At 46.4% G+C, this 20,888-nt stretch overlaps 1 protein-coding gene across 1 annotated transcript in view; it reads left to right on the plus strand.

Moving 5' to 3' along the window:
- LOC139409511 (crumbs cell polarity complex component 1) overlaps window positions 1-20,493 on the plus strand; it is a 55,975-nt gene extending 35,482 nt beyond the window's left edge. The window contains exons 9-13 of the mRNA XM_071154772.1: window positions 190-1,105; window positions 3,018-3,065; window positions 3,617-3,739; window positions 4,031-4,157; window positions 20,041-20,493. Coding sequence (XP_071010873.1) covers window positions 190-1,105; window positions 3,018-3,065; window positions 3,617-3,739; window positions 4,031-4,157; window positions 20,041-20,259 — 1,433 coding nt within the window. The 3' untranslated portion in view covers window positions 20,260-20,493. The remainder of the gene's footprint in view (window positions 1-189; window positions 1,106-3,017; window positions 3,066-3,616; window positions 3,740-4,030; window positions 4,158-20,040) is intronic.
- Window positions 20,494-20,888: the final 395 nt, after the last annotated feature.

Consider the following 20,888-nt stretch of genomic DNA (forward strand, 5'->3'; position numbering starts at 1 on the left):
TCCCCGTCATAATCATATGGTTTCAGGGTGGAATATTCTAATTATTCATGAAAATCCCATTAACAGTTACTTGTTCATATCTGTATTTATTGCTTCACTACTACTTGTATTCCATGACATGGTTGAGGATTAAAACCTTTTTTTAAATGACCACATATTTACATAATTATCCCTTCTTCTCCTTCACAGGCTTTTCCAACGCCACTTTCCTTGACGACAGCAGTGTGCTGTCTTACCGCGGTAACGGCCGTATCCAACGCAGCCTGGCCAGCATCTCCCTCAGCATGCGCACCCGTAAACGCCACGCCGCCATCTTGCACGCTGAGAGTGGGCCGGAGTTTGTGACGGTGTCTGTGCAGGATGGCCTTCTCTTCCTTGAGCTCCAGAGCGGGGTGGGGGAGGGTTCCTCCACAGTGTCCCTCAGCAGTCGGAGGAGGGTCAGTGACGGGGAGTGGCACAGCATCCACCTCTTCATGGTCACCCCCTGGGCAGAGGCATCCCGCTGGACCATGGTGCTGGATGAGGAGGCGGAGGAGGCAGGGACCTCCAGCAGCGAAGGGGGCAACCTGGACTTCCTCAGGGAGGAGGTGGACATCCTGCTGGGGGGGCTGGGGCCCGAGGCTGACTGGAGCCTAGTGGGGTGCCTGGGCACCGTGGAGGTGGGGGGCATCGCCCTGCCTTACTATAGCCCTTCAGAGGTCAACCTTCCCCGGACTCAGGAGGAGCAGTTCCTGCGGACATCCCCCAGCCCACCCAGGGGCGGGTGCAGTGGAGGCCTGGTGTGCCAGCCCAGCCCATGTGTGAACAGAGGCAGCTGTCAGGACCTCTGGAACCTGTTCAACTGTAGCTGTGACGAGGGCTGGGCCGGACGCCGTTGTGAGCTCAACACAGACACCTGCGCCTCCAACCCCTGTATCCATGGCAACTGTAGCGTTCAGGGGCTGGCATACAAGTGTTCCTGTGAGTTTGGCTACACTGGTATGAACTGTGAGGAGGAGGTGGATGTGTGTGAGAACCATCTATGTGCTCATGGAGGCACGTGTCTACATGGAGTGAACAAGTACGCCTGTCTGTGTGCTGAGAACTACACCGGACCTTACTGCAAGTGAGTCACATGGCTGGGGTCAGGAATGGAATGAAATGTAATATTTATTTTTATACAAAGGACTAAATGCAACAGAAAACCATCACCTCATTCTGAAACATTGTCACCAAATTGTTTAGTGATATACAGGACAGTATACCAGCGAGACCCCCTTTTAGTGATATACAGGACAGGACACCAGCGGGACTCCCTTTTAGTGATATACAGGACAGTATACCAGCGGGACTCTCTTTTAGTGATATACAGGACAGTATACCAGCGGGACTCCCTTTTAGTGATATACAGGACAGTATACCAGCGGGACTCCCTTTTAGTGATATACAGGACAGTATACCAGCGAGACCCCCTTTTAGTGATATATCCCTTCTAGTGATATACAGGACAGGACACCAGCGGGACTCCCTTTTAGTGATATACAGGACAGGACACCAGCGGGACTCCCTTTTAGTGATATACAGGACAGTATACCAGCGGGACTCCCTTTTAGTGATATACAGGACAGGACACCAGCGGGACTCCCTTTTAGTGATATACAGGACAGGACACCAGCGGGACTCCCTTTTAGTGATATACAGGACAGTATACCAGCGGGACTCCCTTTTAGTGATATACAGGACAGGACACCAGCGGGACTCCCTTTTAGTGATATACAGGACAGGACACCAGCGGGACTCTCTTTTAGTGATATACAGGACAGTATACCAGCGGGACTCTCTTTTAGTGATATACAGGACAGTATACCAGCGGGACTCTCTTTTAGTGATATACAGGACAGTATACCAGCGGGACTCCCTTTTAGTGATATACAGGACAGTATACCAGCGGGACTCCCTTTTAGTGATATACAGGACAGTATACCAGCGGGACTCTCTTTTAGTGATATACAGGACAGGACACCAGCGGGACTCTCTTTTAGTGATATATCCCTTTTAGTGATATACAGGACAGGACACCAGCGGGACTCTCTTTTAGTGATATACAGGACAGGACACCAGCGGGACTCTCTTTTAGTGATATACAGGACAGTATACCAGCGGGACTCTCTTTTAGTGATATATCCCTTCTAGTGATATACAGGACAGGACACCAGCGGGACTCCCTTTTAGTGATATACAGGACAGGACACCAGCGGGACTCTCTTTTAGTGATATACAGGAAAGGACACCAGCGGGACTCCCTTTTAGTGATATATCCCTTCTAGTGATATACAGGACAGTATACCAGCGAGACCCCCTTTTAGTGATATATCCCTTCTAGTGATATACAGGACAGGACACCAGCGGGACTCCCTTTTAGTGATATACAGGACAGGACACCAGCGGGACTCCCTTTTAGTGATATACAGGACAGGACACCAGCGGGACTCCCTTCTAGTGATATACAGGACAGGACACCAGCGGGACTCCCTTTTAGTGATATACAGGACAGGACACCAGCGAGACTCCCTTTTAGTTTTACAACACACTAAGGCAAAAGGAGATCTTCTAAATGTTCAGATGTGTATAAGGCACTGAAACCATGCATGAACTGCGTGTTTTACTTGTTGCATGTCTGTTGTACTAAACGTCATATGGCTATGGCTCTAGTGTGTCGCTGTAGTGTACTGCGTAATCAGTTCCCTGGTGGTTCAGTGCTACTGCCTCTCCTCTTTTGTTAGTTTCGGAGCATCATCGAGGGAATTCCTCCATTCATTTATCTTGTAAACACACACTCTCTCTCACACGCTCTTTCAACACTCTCTCTCTATCTCACATCGCTCCTTCACAAGGACATTTTTGAAACAGCCTCCATCACTAAGCTATAATTAAAGAGTTTACATCCTAAATCAAACTTTTTCTTCTGTGTATCTCTCTCTCTCTCTCTGTATCTCTCTCTCTGTCTCTCTCTCTCCTCTATCTCTCTCTCCCTCCAGTGATCGCGTTGAGGAAATTCCATGGTACATAGTAGTCAACAGGAATGTGTAAGTTGTTTTTTCATTATTTGCTAGTCCTCTCACTCCTCCCTACCTATTTCAAGAAACGCCATATCAACCAGCCTACATATGGGATGTTGTAAGTCCCATAGAGCAGGACTGAGACCATGATGTGTTAAGTTCTGGTTTAATGTCCTGTAGTTTAGGAGCAGTAGGGGGTCTATCACCCCCTAGACCCCGTAGTCTCCCAGTGGGGAGACAGACAGTACCCCCCCACTCCCCCTTAGTTCTCAAATAAACCCCCTTACACAAGTACCCAATAACCCCGGTCCCACATTGTCACTCCTGGGCACCGCCCGCCTCCCAACCGCCCACAGACACACACTCACCCACACACACACACACACACACACACACACACACACACACACACTCGCTCTCTAGAGAAGTGTGCCTGTCTGATGGTTTGTCCTGTCTAATGGTTTGTCCTGTCTGATGGGTTGTCCTGTCTGAGGGTTTGTCCTGTCTGATGGTTTGTCCTGTCTGATGGGTTGTCCTGTCTGATGGGTTGTCCTGTATGTGTTTGCGTTTCTGCTCAGTCGGCCCAAGCTGCCAGTGTCTGTCTGTGGAGATGAAACCAGAAACTACACCTGCTTCAACTCAGGGAACTGCACCGAGAGAGAGCTGTCCTGTGACTGTCTACCCGGCTTCACAGGGCACCGGTAAGAGATAGAGGGAAGGGGTAGGGAACTGCACTGAGAGAGAGCTGTCCTGTGACTGTCTACCTGGCTTCACAGGGCAGCAGTAAAAGACAGAGGGAGAAAGAGAAGGAAACAGAGGGAGGAAGGGGTAGATGGGATGGGAGGGATAAAGTAAGAAAATATACCCAGAATGTAGGTGAACTTTGTAAAACACACACACAGAACACATACATTACACACAGACCACGTGATGTTGTGTGTCTGTTTTTCTGACCCTCTCTCGGCCTCTGTCTCTGTGTCTGTACTGTGTAGCTGTGAGCAGGAGGTGGATGAGTGCAAGTCCAACCCCTGTCTGAATGGGGGCTACTGCCGAAACCTCATCAACAAGTACCACTGTGTGTGTGACATGAGTTTCGCCGGGGACAATTGCCAGATCGACGTAAGCGACATTTACTTTTACGTGGCCGTTCTGCTCTGGCAGAACCTCTTCCAGCTACTCTCCTACCTTATCCTGCGACTCGATGACGACCCCGAGATCGACTGGGGAGGGCAGGACGACTGAGCGAGAGAGAGAGAGAGAGAGTGTGTGTGTGTGTGTGTGTGTGTGTGTGTGTGTGTGTGTGTGTGTGTGTGTGTGTGTGTGTGTGTGTGTGTGTGTGTGTGTGTGTGTGTGTGTGTGTGTGTGTGTGTGTGTGTGTGTGTGTGTGTGTGTAGCTTGTAGTGGAAGCTTAAGACTTATGGTGGTGGGTGTTTCATTGTTAAATGCCTGTCCAATGAAAAACAGTGTGTGAGTACTGTTATATCTGTGTCTGTTTTACAGTACCACCAGGGTTCCCAGAGAGGGTTCTCTTTTAACCGGGTGTTGAGGGGTTGAATCTGGCCGTGACAGCTGACCACTACGTACTTGATTTAGCCTTAGACAGGAGTCTTTAAAAACAATAGGGGTTGTTCCTAAACTGCGCCAATTAGAAATTGGAGCCGTGGGCCAGACTGAAGGTCTCTTGACTGTTCAGAGATACAGTATGTACACTAATGTTCAAAAGTTTGTGGTCACTTATAAATGTCCTTGTTTTTGAAAGAAAAGCAAATTTTTTTGTCCATTAAAATAACATCAAATTGATCAGAAATACAGTGTAGACATCGTTAATGTTGTAAATGACTATTGTAGCTGGAAACAGCAGATTTTTTATGGAATATCGGCATTGGCGTACAGAGGCCAATTATCAGCAACCATCACTCCTGTGTTCCAGTGGCACGCTGTGTTAGCTAATCCAAGTTGATCATTTTAAAAGGCTAATTGATCATTAGAAAACCCTTTTGCAATGATGTTAGCATGGCTGAAAACTGTTGTTATGATTAAAGAAGCAATAAAACTAGTTGAGTATCTGGAGCATCAGCATTTGTGGGTTCGATTACAGGCTTAACATCGCCAGAAACAAAGACCTTCCTTCTGGAACTCGTCAGTCTATTCTTGTTCTGAGAAATTAAGGCTATTCCATGCGAGAAATTGCCAAGAAACTGAAGATCTCATACAACCCTGTGTACTACTCCCTTCACAGAACAGAGCAAACTGGCTCTAACCAGAATAGAAGGAGGAGTGGGTGCCCCGGTGCACAACTGAGCAAGAAAAGTACATTAGAGTGTCTAGTTTGAGAAACAGACACCTCACAAGTCCTCAACTGGCAGCTTCATTAAATAGTACCCGCAAAACACCAGTCTCAACGTCAACAGTGAAGAGGCGACTCCGGGATGCTGGCCTTCGAGGCAGAGTTCCTCTGTCCAGTGTCTGTGTTCTTTTCCCCATCTTAATCATCACCAAAGCCCCCTCAGACCATCACATTTCCTCCACCATGCTTGACAGATGGAGTCAAACGCTCCTCCAGCATCTTTCAAGTTTTTCTGCGTCTCACGAATGTTCTTCTTTGTGATCCGAACACCTCAAACTTAGATTAGTCTGTCCATAACACTTATTTTGCCCATCTTAATCTTTTCTTTTTATTGGCCAGTCTGAGATATGGCTTTTTCTTTGCAACTCTGCCTAGAAGGTCAGCATCCCGGAGTCTTATGGCTTGTGGGTGAAAACTGTTGAGAAGCCTTTTGGTCCTAGACTTGGCCCTCCGGTACCGGTTGCCATGCGGTAGTAGAGAGAACAGTCTATGACTGGGGTGGCTGGGGTCTTTGACAATTTTTAGGGCCTTCCTCTGACACCGCCTGGTGTAGAGGTCCTGGATGGCAGGCAGCTTAGCCCCAGTGATGTACTGGGCCGTACGCACTACCCTCTGTAGTGCCTTGCGGTTGGAGTCCGAGCAGTTGCCGTAACAGGCAGTGATGCAACCAGTGCTCTCGATGTTGCAGCTGTAGAACCTTTTGAGGATCTGAGGACCCATGCCACATCCTTTTAGTTTCCTGAGAGGGCATAGGCTTTGTCGTGCCCTCTTCATGACTGTCTTGGTGTGTTTGGATCATTCTAGTTTGTTGGTGATGTGAACACCAAGGAACTTGAAACTCTCAACCTGCTCCACTACAGCCTCGTCGATGAGAATGGGGGCATGCTCGGTCCTCCTTTTCCTGTAGTCCACAGTCATCTCCTTTGTCTTGGTTACGTTGAGGGATAGGTTGTTATTCTGGCACCACCCGGCCAGGTCTCTGACCTCCTCCCTAAAGGCTGTGTTGTCGTTTTTGGTGATCAGGCGTGTTAAGGGGTTGAATCCGGCCGTTGTGACGTCTGCAAACTTAATGATGGTGTTGGAGTCGTGCCTGGCCACGCAGTCGTGGGTGAACAGGGAGTACAGGAGGGGACTGAGCACACACCCCTGAGGGGCCCCAGTGTTGAGGATCAGTCTGGCAGATGTGTTGCTACCTACCCTCACCACCTGGAGGGGCGGCCCATCAGGAAGTCCAGGATCCAGTTGCAGAGGGAGGTGTTTAGTCCCAGGATCCTTAGCTTAGTGATGAGCTTTGAGGGTACTATGGTGTTGAACGCTGAGCTGTAGTCAATGAATAGCATTCTTACGCAGGTGTTCCTTTTGTCCAGGCGGGAAAGGGCAGTGTGAAGTGCAATAGAGATGCCTTCATCTGTGGATCTGTTTGGGCGGTATGCAAATTGGAGTGGGTCTAGGGTTTCTAGGATAATGGTGTTGATGTGAGCCTGACCAGCCTTTCAAAGCACTTCATGGCAATGGACGTGAGAGCTATGGGTCTGTAGTCATTTAGGCAGGTTACCTTAGTGTTCCTGTGCACAGGGACTATGATGGTCTGCTTGAAACATGTTGGTATTACAGACTCAATCAGGGACATGTTGAAAATGTCAGTAAAACACCTGCCAGTTGGTCAGCACATGCCCGGAGCACATGTCCTGGTAATCCGTCTGGCCTTGTGAATGTTGACCTACAGAGAGCATGATCACACAGTTGTCCGGAACAGCTGATGCTCTCATGCATGCCTCAGTGTTGCTTGCCTCGAAGCGAGCATAGAAATGATTTAGCTCGTCTATTAGGCTCGTGCCACTGGGCAGCTTGCGGCTGTGTTTCCCTTTGTAGTCTGTAATAGTTTGCAAGCCCTGCCACATAAGACGAGCATCGCAGCCGGTGTAGTATGATTCAATCTTAGCCCTGTATTGACTCTTTGCCTGTTTGATGGTTCGCCGGAGGGCATAGCAGGATTTCTTATAAGCTTCCGGGTTAGAGTCCCGGCAGCTCTACCCTTTAGCTCAGTGCGAATGTTGCCTGTAATCCATGGCTTCTGGTTGGGGTATACATGTACAGTCACTGTGGGGATGACGTCCTCGATGCACTTATTGATAAAACTGATATGGTGTACTCCTCAATGCCATCGGAAGAATCCCGGAACGTTCCAGTCTGTGATAGCAAAACAGTCCTGTAGTTTAGCATCTGCTTCATCTGACCTCTTTTTTATAGACCGAGTCACTGGTGCTTCCTGCATTAATTTTTTCTTGTAAGCAGGAATCAAGAGGATAGAATTGTGGTCAGATTTACCAAATGGATGGCGAGGGAGAGCTTTGTACGTGTCTCTATGTGTGGAGTACAGGTGATCTAGAATGTCTTTCCCTCTGGTTGCACATTGAACATGTTGATATAAGTTAGGTAGAACTGATTCACATTTCCCTGCATTAAACTCTCTGGCCGCCTCTGGGTGAGCGGTTTCCTGTTTGCTTATTTCCTTACACAGCTGACTGAGTGCGGTCTTAGTGCCAGCATCCGTCTGTGGTGGTAAACAAACAGCCACGAAAGTATAGATGAAAACTCTCTTGGCAAATAGTGTGGTCTGCAGTTTATCATAAGATAGGTGAGCAAAATCTAGAGACTTCCTTAGATTTCCTGCACCAGCTGTTGTTTACAAATATGCACAGACCCCCCCCCCCCCCCCCCCTCTAGCGTATATCCCGCTCGCTGAATATCCATGTCATCATTCAGCCACGATTCCGTGAAACATAAGATGTTACAGTTTTTGATGTCCCGTTAGTAGGATATTCGTGATCGTACCTTGTCTAATTTATTGTCCAATGATTGCACGTTGGCGAGTAATATTGACAGTAATGGCAGCTTTCCCACTCGCCTTCAGCGGATCCTTACGAAGCACCCCACTCTGTGTCCTCTGTACCTGCGTCTCTTCCTCTTGCCAATAACTGGGATGTTGGCCTAGTCGGGTGTTTGGAGAATGTCCTGTGCGTCCTGCTTATTGAAGAAAAACTCTTTGTCTAATCTGAGGTGAGTGATCGCTGTCCTGATATCCAGAAGCTCTTTGTCTAATCTGAGGTGAGTGATCGCTGTCCTGATATCCAGAAGCTCTTTGTCTAATCTGAGGTGAGTGATCGCTGTCCTGATATCCAGAAGCTCTTTGTCTAATCTGAGGTGAGTGATCGCTGTCCTGATATCCAGAAGCTCTTTGTCTAATCTGAGGTGAGTGATCGCTGTCCTGATATCCAGAAGCTCTTTGTCTAATCTGAGGTGAGTGATCGCTGTCCTGATATCCAGAAGCTATTTTTTGCTGTAAAATACGGTTGCAGAAACATTATGTACGTAATAAGTGACAAATAACTTGGAAAAACACTTAATAGCACAATTGGTTGGGTGCCCGTAAAACTGCCTCCATTTCAAACTGCTGTTATTTCTTCTGGCGCCATTTCGAACAATGTAGATATTCCATAACAAATCAGCCGTTTACAGCTACAATAGTAATTTACAACATTAACAATGTCTACACTGTATTTCGGATCAATTTGATGTTATTTTAATGGATAAAAAAAATTGCTTTTCTTTCAAAAACAAGGACATTTATAAGTGACCCCAAACTTTTGAATGGTATTGTATGTGTGAAAGTACAACTTAGTTATTGGTTTAATTCTGTTATATATTGTTGAGGTGAGCTACATTTAAATGGATTTATCTTATTTTTCTGAAAAGAGCACAGAGCTGTTATTGTGCCTTAAAAACAACACGTTTTCTATAGGCAGCATATTTTTTAATAAAGTTGTGTGATTTTTGAATATGCTCTTTGTTGGATATGGCAATATGAATATCCTTTGGGCGATTTTGCTATACTAACACAACTCAGGTAGCATTATATTTAAGCAATTAGGCCCGAGGAGGTGTGGTATATGGCCAATATACCACGGATAAGGGCTGTTCTTTAAGCACGACACAACGCAGAGTGCCTGGATTACAGCCCTTAGCCCTTAGCCGTGCTATATTCACCATATTCCACAAACCCCTTGCTGTTATAAACTGGTTACCTACGTAACTAGAACTGTAAAAATATGTTTTTTTTTGTCATACCCATGGTAAACAGTCTGATATTCAATGGCTTTCAGCCTATCAGCAGTCAGGGCTCGAACCACCCGGTTTATAATGTACATTAGACTGGGCTAGACAGAAACTGTAATAAATGGAATTTTCCAAATGGAACAAATGGAAAATAAGACACTGGTTTTGCAATTGCACAGGCTAGTCAGTGTATAAGCACAATTTCCCGAAAGGAATGTTATTTCTTATTGAAAAACTTTTGCACTTTTGGAAAAGTATAACGTGTTTTCTGAGATTAATCTCACTTACAATATCTGGTCAGCCTCGTGTTCATTTATACTTTGCATTCCTTGAGGATGATGGTACTGTCCTGATACTGTATGAGGTGTAGCTAGAGAGATGGCCCTAGGCCCTTGAAGGCAATGAATCACACCTAACGTTTATTCATTTCAAACTCTGTCACACATTCCCTGTTGTTGTCTAGACCTAAAAATATGTCTGTCTCTATGTCTCAGTCTGTCTCTATGTCCATCTTTCTGTCTGTCTGTCACCCGTCAGATCTGTCTGTCTGTCTCTATGTCCATCTTTCTGTCTGTCTGTCACCCGTCAGATCTGTCTGTCTGTCTCTATGTGCATTTCTCTGTCTGTTTGTCTCTATGTCCATCTCTCTGTCTGTCTGTCACCCGTCAGATCTGTCTGTCTGTCTCTATGTCTGTCTCTATGTCTCAGTCTGTCTCTGTCTGTCTCTATGTCTCAGTCTGTCTCTGTCTGTCTCTATGTCTCAGTCTGTCTCTGTCTGTCTCTATGTCCATCTTTCTGTCTGTCTGTCACCCGTCAGATCTGTCTGTCTGTCTCTATGTCCATCTTTCTGTCTGTCTGTCACCCGTCAGAGCTGTCTGTCTGTCTCTATGTGCATGTCTCTGTCTGTTTGTCTCTATGTCCATCTCTCTGTCTGTCTGTCACCCGTCAGATCTGTCTGTCTGTCTCTATGTCTGTCTCTATGTCTCAGTCTGTCTCTGTCTGTCTCTATGTCTCAGTCTGTCTCTGTCTGTCTCTATGTCTCAGTCTGTCTCTGTCTGTCTCTATGTCCATCTTTCTGTCTGTCTGTCACCCGTCAGATCTGTCTGTCTGTCTCTATGTCCATCTTTCTGTCTGTCTGTCACCCGTCAGAGCTGTCTGTCTGTCTCTATGTGCATGTCTCTGTCTGTTTGTCTCTATGTCCATCTCTCTGTCTGTCTGTCACCCGTCAGATCTGTCTGTCTGTCTCTATGTCTGTCTCTATGTCTCAGTCTGTCTCTGTCTGTCTCTATGTCTCAGTCTGTCTCTGTCTGTCTCTATGTCTCAGTCTGTCTCTGTCTGTCTCTATGTCCATCTTTCTGTCTGTCTGTCACCCGTCAGATCTGTCTGTCTGTCTCTATGTCCATCTTTCTGTCTGTCTGTCACCCGTCAGAGCTGTCTGTCTGTCTCTATGTGCATGTCTCTGTCTGTTTGTCTCTATGTCCATCTCTCTGTCTGTCTGTCACCCGTCAGATCTGTCTGTCTGTCTCTATGTCCAGCTCTCTGTCTATCTCTATGTCCAGCTCTCTGTCTGTCTGTCTGTCTTTATGTGCATGTCTCTGCATGTTTGTCTCTATGTCCAGCTCTCTGTCTGTCTCTATGTGCATGTCTCTGTCTGTCTGTCTCTATGTCCGTCTGTCTCTATGTCTGTCTCTATGTCTCAGTCTGTCTCTGTCTCTATGTCTGTCTGTCATCCATCACATCTGTCTGGCTGTCTCTGCCTGTCTCTATGTCCGTCTGTCTGTCTTTGTCCATCTCTCAGTCTGTTCTTTCATGTCTTCTTTAAACAAGTATGTCTCTATGTCCATCTCTGTCTGTCCGTCTTTATGTCCATCTCTCTGTCTGTTTTCAAATAAACATTTCCTGTCTTTTCACCCTCAATCTGTTGTTTGTCCTCCTTTCACTTCCTGTCTTCATTTATCCAACATCAATTAGTTATGTCACTGGTCAGTACTGGGTGGGTTTACCAGTCATCCGGTGAGCTGTGTGGCATCCAAACATAGTTACCTAATCTCTCTTAACAGGATACACAGAGAGAAGTGACCTCTTGATAACCTCACACATACTGTACACACGCAAACCTTTCCATTCCGTGTGTGTATGAATGTGCACGTCAATATGCCTGCAAGTGTGTGTATTTGTGTAGGTGTGTGTGTGTGTATGTGTGTGTGTGTGTGTGTGTGTGTGTGTGTGTGTGTGTGTGTGTGTGTGTGTGTGTGTGTGTGTGTGTGTGTGTGTGTGTGTGTGTGTGAAGTAGCTGAGACCCAAGGAAGAGGAAATGAAAGATAAAGTTGAGAGAAATAGTGAATCTTCTCTCAGTGGCTTTACTGATGTGTCTCTCTTCAGAGAGAATGAGAAAGAGAGAGAGAGCATGAGAGGGAGAATGAGAGAGAGAGAATAGAGGGTGTTGTAGAGGGTGAAGGTCTGATGAAGATGGGAGAAAGAAGAGAGAGACTAGTGTGTTAGCCTGTTTCTTCCCCTTTTATCATATTCTGTCCTGTCACCCGATCCTATCTGATTAACATCCATTGTTGAATTCTGATTGGGAACTTTTAAAAGTGGAAAGTGTTTGAATTTGAATGTGTTACTAACTGTTCTGTGAAGCCTATTTTAAAGTAGAGGTCTTCACGGATCTTTCCGAATCCTATTGCACGAGATCCGGGATCCCACATTATGTAGTTAACCCACGGATCCCCGGTCGGATCCCGCTCGGTGGCCACGGATCCCCGGTCGGATCCCGCTCGGTGGCCACGGATCCCCGGTCGGATCCCGCTCGGTTTGCCACGGATCCCCGGTCGGATCCCGATCGGTGGCCACGGATCTGTGTAGAAAAAATTTGAAATACAGACCAGATCCAAAATTATATTTGAAGAGTTTAGTTGCTAAACAGCAGATGCAAATTTTACACATTTAGATTGTATTCTCTTAAATTACTGTCATGGGTCCCCTTTCATCAAACCAAATGTGTCAATATCATGTTGTGACAAAATGCTATATTCTCTTTATGAAAATAAGCCACTGCACATCAAGCGATAAGATAGGCTACTTGTTGTGGAAGAGGAGGAGGACACAGCGGGAAAGAGTGATAGCCCTAGTCTATAAAGTCTACAGAATGTTAGGGTACAGCCAAACGTGAAAGGCAGGTAGCCTAGTGGTTAAAGTGTTGGGATAGTAACTGAATGGTTGCTGGATAGAATCCCCGAGCTGACAAGGTAAAAATCTATCATTCTGCCCCTGAGCAAGGCAGTTAACCCACTGTTCCTCGGGCGCCGAAGACGTGGATGTCGATTTAAGGCAGCCCCCTGCACCTCTCTGATTCAGAGGTGTTGGGTTAAATGAGGAAGACCCGTTTCAGTTGAAGGCATTCAGTTGTACAACTGACCTTTCCCTGCTATTCGCTGCTCTGAGTCTGGCACGTGATGATCATCACATAAAAAATAGTTTCTGAAACATTGAATCGCTCTTTGCTGAAGGAAAGAGAGTACAGAGAGGAAAAACCAACAGGCAAATCTTCATTTATCCACATTATACGGAGTGGGAAAATACCATAGCTATTTAATTGAATTGCTTTATTTATTCAATTTACTTGTTTATTTAGGCGATCTAATTTATTTGTTTAGACTTGACCTATTTAGTAGGCTGTTTTGCTATTTTATTTAGCTATTTTGCTATTTTTGGGAATGCTGATGGGAGACTCCATTCTTCCATAGCCTATTCTAAATGGGTTTTGAATATGAAGCATTCTGGTCAAACAGGCTTAGCCTAACTTCAGTCTAAATCAATGTTGATCAAAACAGTTAAATAGGCTAGATTGTAATGTTGCTCAGTACAACAATGAGCCTACAGAATATTATGTTACTGACAAAAGTGAACTACTATTCACTGCTCTCAGTCTGGCATGTGATGATCATCACATAAAAAGATCCTTCTTCTAAAATATTTGGTCAACAGAAATAAGGAAAACATTTCTGAAAACTTCATGAAATTCTCCATCTACCTATAGAGATGTCATTATGAAAATACTAAGCTGTAGACCACAAATTGTTTATTTTAGATACAACCAAAAATGCACATAAAAGTTCACTGCTAGACAAGTCAAAACAATTTCGCTGGCTTAAACGAGCAATAAAATGGAATTATTTTGCTTTCGGTTCCATTTGGGTTGTATACAGACCAGACCCAAATTTGATCCGATTTTCTCTCAGCTCGGACAAGTTTTGGAATTTAACGGATCCAATTCGGGTTCATATTGAAATTCTGGGACCCGAGGAGTCCTCTATTTCAAAGCCTCCTTGCCCACCCAGAAAGAAAATGAGGTTGCTCCATTTCTTTTTCCATTAGATCCTAAGATACCAACTCAAAGACCGCTAGTGGTAGCACACACCAAATTCAACAACTTCAACATTCTCCTCAGATCTGGCATCTTCCACAATATTTGGAACCAAGGTCTAATCACCCCAATAATTACCGCGGAATCTGTGTCAACAGTCATTTCGTGAAAATCTTCTGCAATATCATCGACAGCAGACTCCAACATTTCCTCAGTGAAAACAATGTCAAATAGGCTTCTTACCAAAATACCATACGACAGACCACATTTTTTATACATTTGAAAAAATGTCTTACAACCTTTTTTCGGTTTGTCATCGTGGGTATTGTGATGTCATTATGGGGTATTGTGTGTAGATTCCTGAGGATTTTTTTTTATGTAATCAATTTTAGAATAAGGCTGTAACGTAACAAAATGTGGAAAAAGTCAAGGGGTCTGAATACTTTCCTAAGGCACTGTACACACCCTGCACACTCTAATTGACAAACGATAATAAGTGTGTGGTCAATAAATACACAGATTTCTTCCCTGGGGGTTGGGGGGGGAGGTGAGACAGGGATTCAGCTTGAGCCCCACCCTCTTCAGAATGTATATAAATGAATTGGCAAGGGCACTAGAACAATCTGCAAAACCCGACCTCAATAATCTAAATGAAAATGTCTACTTTTTGCAGATGATCTGGTTGTTCTGTCCCCAACCAAGGAGGACCTACAGCAGCACCTAGATCTTCTGCACAGATTCTGTCAGACTTGGGCCCTGACAGAGAATCTCAGTCATTCAAAACAAACATAAATTCTATCTATTGGCCTAGGACATCAAAGAATTATACCTACCTCGTCCTAAACATCAGCACCACAGGTAACTTCCACAAGGCTGAGACAAGACAAGAAGGGCCTTCTATGCCATCAAAAGGAACATACAATTCGACATACCAATTAGGATCTGGCAAAAAATACTTGAATCAGTTATAGAACCCATTGCCCTCTATGGTTGTGAGGTCTGGGGTCCCTCACCAACCAAGAATTCACAAAATGGGACAAAAACCCAACTGAGACTCTGCATGCAGAATTCACCAAAAATATAATCAGAGTGCAATGCAAACCCCTAAATAATCCATGCAGAGCAGAATTATGACTATACCCACAGGTTATCAATTTCCAGAAAAGAGAAGTGGTTCTGGGGCTCAGGTCACAAATACAAACAGACCCCACTGACCCCCAGGACAGCAACACAATTAGACCCAACCAAATTATGAGAAAACTAAAGGAGAACTACTTGACACATTGGAAAGAATCAACCAAAAAACAAAGCAAATTGTAATGCTATCTTTCCCTAAACAGAAAGTACACAATGGCAGAATATCTGACCAGTCTGAGTGACCCAAAACTAAGAAAAGCCTTGAATAAGGATAGACTCAGTGAGCATAGCCTTGCTATTGAAAGAGGCCACCGCGGACAGACCTCGTTCTCATGAGAAGACAGGCTATGTGCACACTGCCCACAAAACGAGGTGGAAACTGAGCTGCACTTCCTGTCCTCCTGTCAAATGTATGACCTCATTAGAGACACACATTTCCCTCAGATTACACAAACATGCAAAGAATTTGAACACAAATGACATTTTGACAAACCTCCGTAACTGTTAAGCGAAATATCGAAGTGTGCAATACCAGCAGCAAAATGTGTGACTTGCTGCCAGAAGAAAAGGTCAACCAGTGGGTGAGAAACACCACTGTAATATAACCTATATTTATTTGTCATTCGTACATTTGACTATTGTCACAACACATAGCATTATGTAACATTTTAAATGTCATACTACATTTTTTAACCACTAATAATATAACATTTTAAACATTGTTATTCTTTTGAAACTTTTTTTGTGTAATGTTTACTGTTAATATCGGAGGTTTTCTTTGTTTTGTTTAATTCGATTTGTTTGTTTTTGTTGTATTGTTTATTGTTTATTTTACGTGCTTTGGCAATGTAAACATGCCAATAAAGCCCATTGAATTAGAGAGAGAGAGAGAGAGAGAGATGCTTGACCAGCTAAAAGCAGTCTGTGTTTCCGTCTGGAGTTACAACTCCCCATAGATCTGGTGGTGTTTCAGCAGGTTGGGACTGTTTCATAGATCTGGTGGTGTTTCAGCAGGTTGGGACTGTTTCATAGATCTGGTGGTGTTTCAGCAGGTTGGGACTGTTTCATAGATCTGGTGGTGTTTCAGCAGGTTGGGACTGTTTCATAGATCTGGTGGTGTTTCAGCAGGTTGGGACTGTTTCATAGATCTGGTGGTGTTTCAGCAGGTTGGGACTGTTTCATAGATCTGGTGGTGTTTCAGCAGGTTGGGACTGTTTCATAGATCTGGAGGTGTTTCAGCAGGTTGGGACTGTTTCATAGATCTGGTGGTGTTTCAGCAAGTTGGGACTGTTTCATAGATCTGGTGGTGTTTCAGCAGGTTGGGACTGTGTCATAGATCTGGTGGTGTTTCAGCAGGTTGGGACTGTTTCATAGATCTGGAGGTGTTTCAGCAGGTTGGGACTGTTTCATAGATCTGGAGGTGTTTCAGCAGGTTGGGACTGTTTCATAGATCTGGTGGTGTTTCAGCAGGTTGGGACTGTTTCATAGATCTGGTGGTGTTTCAGCAGGTTGGGACTGTTTCATAGATCTGGTGGTGTTTCAGCAGGTTGGGACTGTTTCATAGATCTGGTGGTGTTTCAGCAGGTTGGGACTGTTTCATAGATCTGGTGGTGTTTCAGCAGGTTGGGACTGTTTCATAGATCTGGAGGTGTTTCAGCAGGTTGGGACTGTTTCATAGATCTGGTGGTGTTTCAGCAAGTTGGGACTGTTTCATAGATCTGGTGGTGTTTCAGCAGGTTGGGACTGTGTCATAGATCTGGTGGTGTTTCAGCAGGTTGGGACTGTTTCATAGATCTGGAGGTGTTTCAGCAGGTTGGGACTGTTTCATAGATCTGGAGGTGTTTCAGCAGGTTGGGACTGTTTCATAGATCTGGTGGTGTTTCAGCAGGTTGGGACTGTTTCATAGATCTGGTGGTGTTTCAGCAGGTTGGGACTGTTTCATAGATCTGGTGGTGTTTCAGCAGGTTGGGACTGTTTCATAGATCTGGAGGTGTTTCAGCAGGTTGGGACTGTTTCATAGATCTGGAGGTGTTTCATCAGGTTGGGACTGTTTCATAGATCTGGTGGTGTTTCAGCAGGTTGGGACTGTTTCATAGATCTGGTGGTGTTTCAGCAGGTTGGGACTGTTTCATAGATCTGGTGGTGTTTCAGCAGGTTGGGACTGTTTCATAGATCTGGAGGTGTTTCAGCAGGTTGGGACTGTTTCATAGATCTGGTGGTGTTTCAGCAGGTTGGGACTGTTTCATAGATCTGGTGGTGTTTCAGCAGGTTGGGACTGTTTCATAGATCTGGTGGTGTTTCAGCAGGTTGGGACTGTTTCATAGATCTGGAGGTGTTTCAGCAGGTTGGGACTGTTTCATAGATCTGGTGGTGTTTCAGCAGGTTGGGACTGTTTCATAGATCTGGTGGTGTTTCAGCAGGTTGGGACTGTTTCATAGATATGGAGGTGTTTCAGCAGGTTGGGACTGTTTCATAGATCTGGTGGTGTTTCAGCAGGTTGGGACTGTTTCATAGATCTGGTGGTGTTTCAGCAGGTTGGGACTGTTTCATAGATCTGGTGGTGTTTCAGCAGGTTGGGACTGTTTCATAGATCTGGTGGTGTTTCAGCAGGTTGGGACTGTTTCATAGATCTGGAGGTGTTTCAGCAGGTTGGGACTGTTTCATAGATATGGAGGTGTTTCAGCAGGTTGGGACTGTTTCATAGATCTGGTGGTGTTTCAGCAGGTTGGGACTGTTTCATAGATCTGGTGGTGTTTCAGCAGGTTGGGACTGTTTCATAGATCTGGTGGTGTTTCAGCAGGTTGGGACTGTTTCATAGATCTGGTGGTGTTTCAGCAGGTTGGGACTGTTTCATAGATCTGGAGGTGTTTCAGCAGGTTGGGACTGTTTCAGAGAAATGCACATTGGACAGCTTATCTGGCAGATACGATCGTTCATCGAGATACAGTCACACACACACCCACCCACCCACACATAGAACTCAGCAGTACACACACACACCCACATAGAACTCAGCAGTACACACACACACACACACACACACACACACACACACACACACACACACACACACACACACACACACACACACACACACACACACACACACACAGACATCACAGGATACATCTCCCTCTCAGACACCTATGTTCTGAGATTTACCCTGTGTAGCTGTCGTAAAGACAGACAGTGTGTGTGGCCTTGCTATAGAAACTGCTAAGAGTGTAGACTGGTTAGAGAGTCCTCTGGACCTGTCTGGCTGTGACTGATGAAGAGCCATGGTGGCTGTGGAGTTCTCTGGGTACTCTGACAGTCAACCCTTCTCTTCTGACAGACAAACAACCAATAACCCTTTAAAAAAGGCATTCGTGTAGCTTTATTTCAGGGTTTCCTGGTGCTATGACTCTTTCCAGGAGTGTTTTTCTGTGACATCACACAAGGGCATGTTGCTCACTCTTTTTCCTGTGTGAGGTGACAGTTGACTTGGTTTAACTGCTCAAATCTCCCAACAGCACCTCATCTTGGCTCCAATATGACACATGTAAGGTCATTCTGACAGCAGTGGCTTAGTAAGACGGAACATACAGCACTTCACTTAGTCAAAATCATCAGATATACAACATCCAATGTGCTGTGAATCACTATGTCAAAAGCAGTGATGATTTTACTTCCTTAAATCGGTCCTTGTTGTTTGAGCAGCCCTGGCAACAGTTGTCTGTGATGTGTGTTTGGATTGTGTTGGCACGGTGTACGTGTTTCTCTGTGTCTGAGCTGAGTTGACACGACTCTGCGTTTGTGTGATTCTCCTCAGACGGAGCTCCAAGTGGCTCGCACAGGGCAGCGGTGTGTTGGCATGACGATAATCCTGTTACCGGTGCTGGTGTTAGCCGTGAGCGGCGCCAGATAGAAGGGGGGGGGGGGGGGGGGGGGGGGGGGGGGGTTCACACCTCAGAGACCAGTCTCCAGTGCAGCCTGGTCCTGTCCAGCCTCGTCCAATCCCTGATCCTCGTCTGATCCCAACTCTACTGCCTCCTGGCTAGGGGACAGATCCACCATGACGCTCGTCAAAGACCCCATTAGATCTTTGACGCTCGCACAGCGCTTGGAACCGTGTGTGTGAAATGGAGAGAGAGATTAAAGACAGAGTTTGTGTTTTTCTTCCCTCTGTTCTGACCAGTTTGTTAATGATGCTGCCAATGTTCTTTAGCACCTATTTATTGATGTTCATGTGTTTCCTGCTTCGCAGTTTGTAGTGTACTTGTACTGACCCCCGTCTCCCCTCCTCTTCCTCCTACCTCTACCCCTGTCCTCGTCCCACCTCTACCCCTGTCCTCCTCCTCCCACCCCCATCTCCCCTCCTCCTCTTCCTCCCACCTCTACCTCTGTCCTCCTCCTCCCACATCTCCCCTCCTCTTCCTCCCAACTCTACCCCTGTCCTCCTCCTCCTCCTCCCACCTCCACCCCCATCTCCCCTCCTCCTCTTCCTCCCACCTCTAACCCTGTCCTCTTCCTCCCACCTCTACCCCTGTCCTCCTCTTCCTCCCACCTCTAACCCTGTCCTCCTCTTCCTCCTCCTCTTCCTCCCACCTCTAACCATGTCCTCATCTTCCTCCCACCTCTACCCCTGTCCTCCTCCTCCCACCTCTACCCTTGTCTTCCTCTTCCTCCCACCTCCACCACTGTCCTCCCCCTCTTCCTCCCACCTCCACCACTGTCCTCTTCCTCTTCTTCCCACCTCCACCACTGTCCTCCTCCTCTTCCTCCACCACTGTCCTCCTCCTCTTCCTCCCACCTCCATCACTGTCCTCCTCCTCTTCCTCCCACCTCCACCACTGTCCTCCCCCTTTCTACTCTTCCTCCCACCTCCACCACTGTCCTCCCCTTTCTCCTTTTCCTCCCACCTCCACTGCTGTACACCCCTGTCTTCCTCCCACCTCCACCCCTGTCCTCCTCCTCTTCCTCCCACCTCCACCCCTGTCCTCCCCCATTCTCCCCTTCTGCCCTCCTCCTCTTCCTCACCCCTTCTCTCCCTCCAGTTGACCTCTGAAGGGCTGACAGCTGACCTATTGCTGTCAGTCAGTCTGGTGTCAGTGGTGCTGCTACTGGCCCTGGTCAGTACCTCTGTGGGCCTGGTGGTGGCTCTGAACCGTAGGGCCACCCATGGCACCTACAGCCCCAGCCGACAGGAGAAGGAGGGATCCCGCGTAGAGATGTGGAACATAGCCCAGCCGCCGCCCGTGGAGAGACTCATATAAAACATGGCCCAGTTTCAAACCCACCACTCACCACTGTCCCAACACTGTTCCATGGAGACATATTGAGACACAACTCACTGGCCTGGGCCCAGTTCCAAACCCACCACTCACCACTGTTCCATGGAGACACAACTCACTGGCCTGGGCCCAGTTCCAAACCCACCACTCACCACTGTCCCAACACTGTTCCATGGAGACACAACTCACTGGCCTGGGCCCTGTTCCAAACCCACCACTCACCACTGTCCCATGGAGACATATTGAGACACAACTCACTGGCCTGGGTCCAGTTCCAAACCCACCACTCACCACTGTCCCAACACTGTTCCATGGAGACATATTGAGACACAACTCACTGGCCTGGGCCCAGTTCCAAACCCACCACTCACCACTGTCCCAACACTGTTCCATGGAGACACAACTCACTGGCCTGGGCCCTGTTCCAAACCCACCACTGACCCAACACAGGCTGAATCTCAAACCGAACACTTGGCCTTTGAGCCCTTTATCAAGTGATCCAGCCACACTGACTGTCCTGGGCCCAGTTCCAAACCCACTACTCAACACGATGGAGAGACTCATAGAGGAGACTTTATCCCAATATCATCGCTGGGGTAATATGATACTAT

This window comes from Oncorhynchus clarkii, chromosome 5 (assembly GCF_045791955.1).
Source record: "Oncorhynchus clarkii lewisi isolate Uvic-CL-2024 chromosome 5, UVic_Ocla_1.0, whole genome shotgun sequence".
Taxonomy (NCBI): Eukaryota; Metazoa; Chordata; class Actinopteri; order Salmoniformes; family Salmonidae; genus Oncorhynchus; species Oncorhynchus clarkii.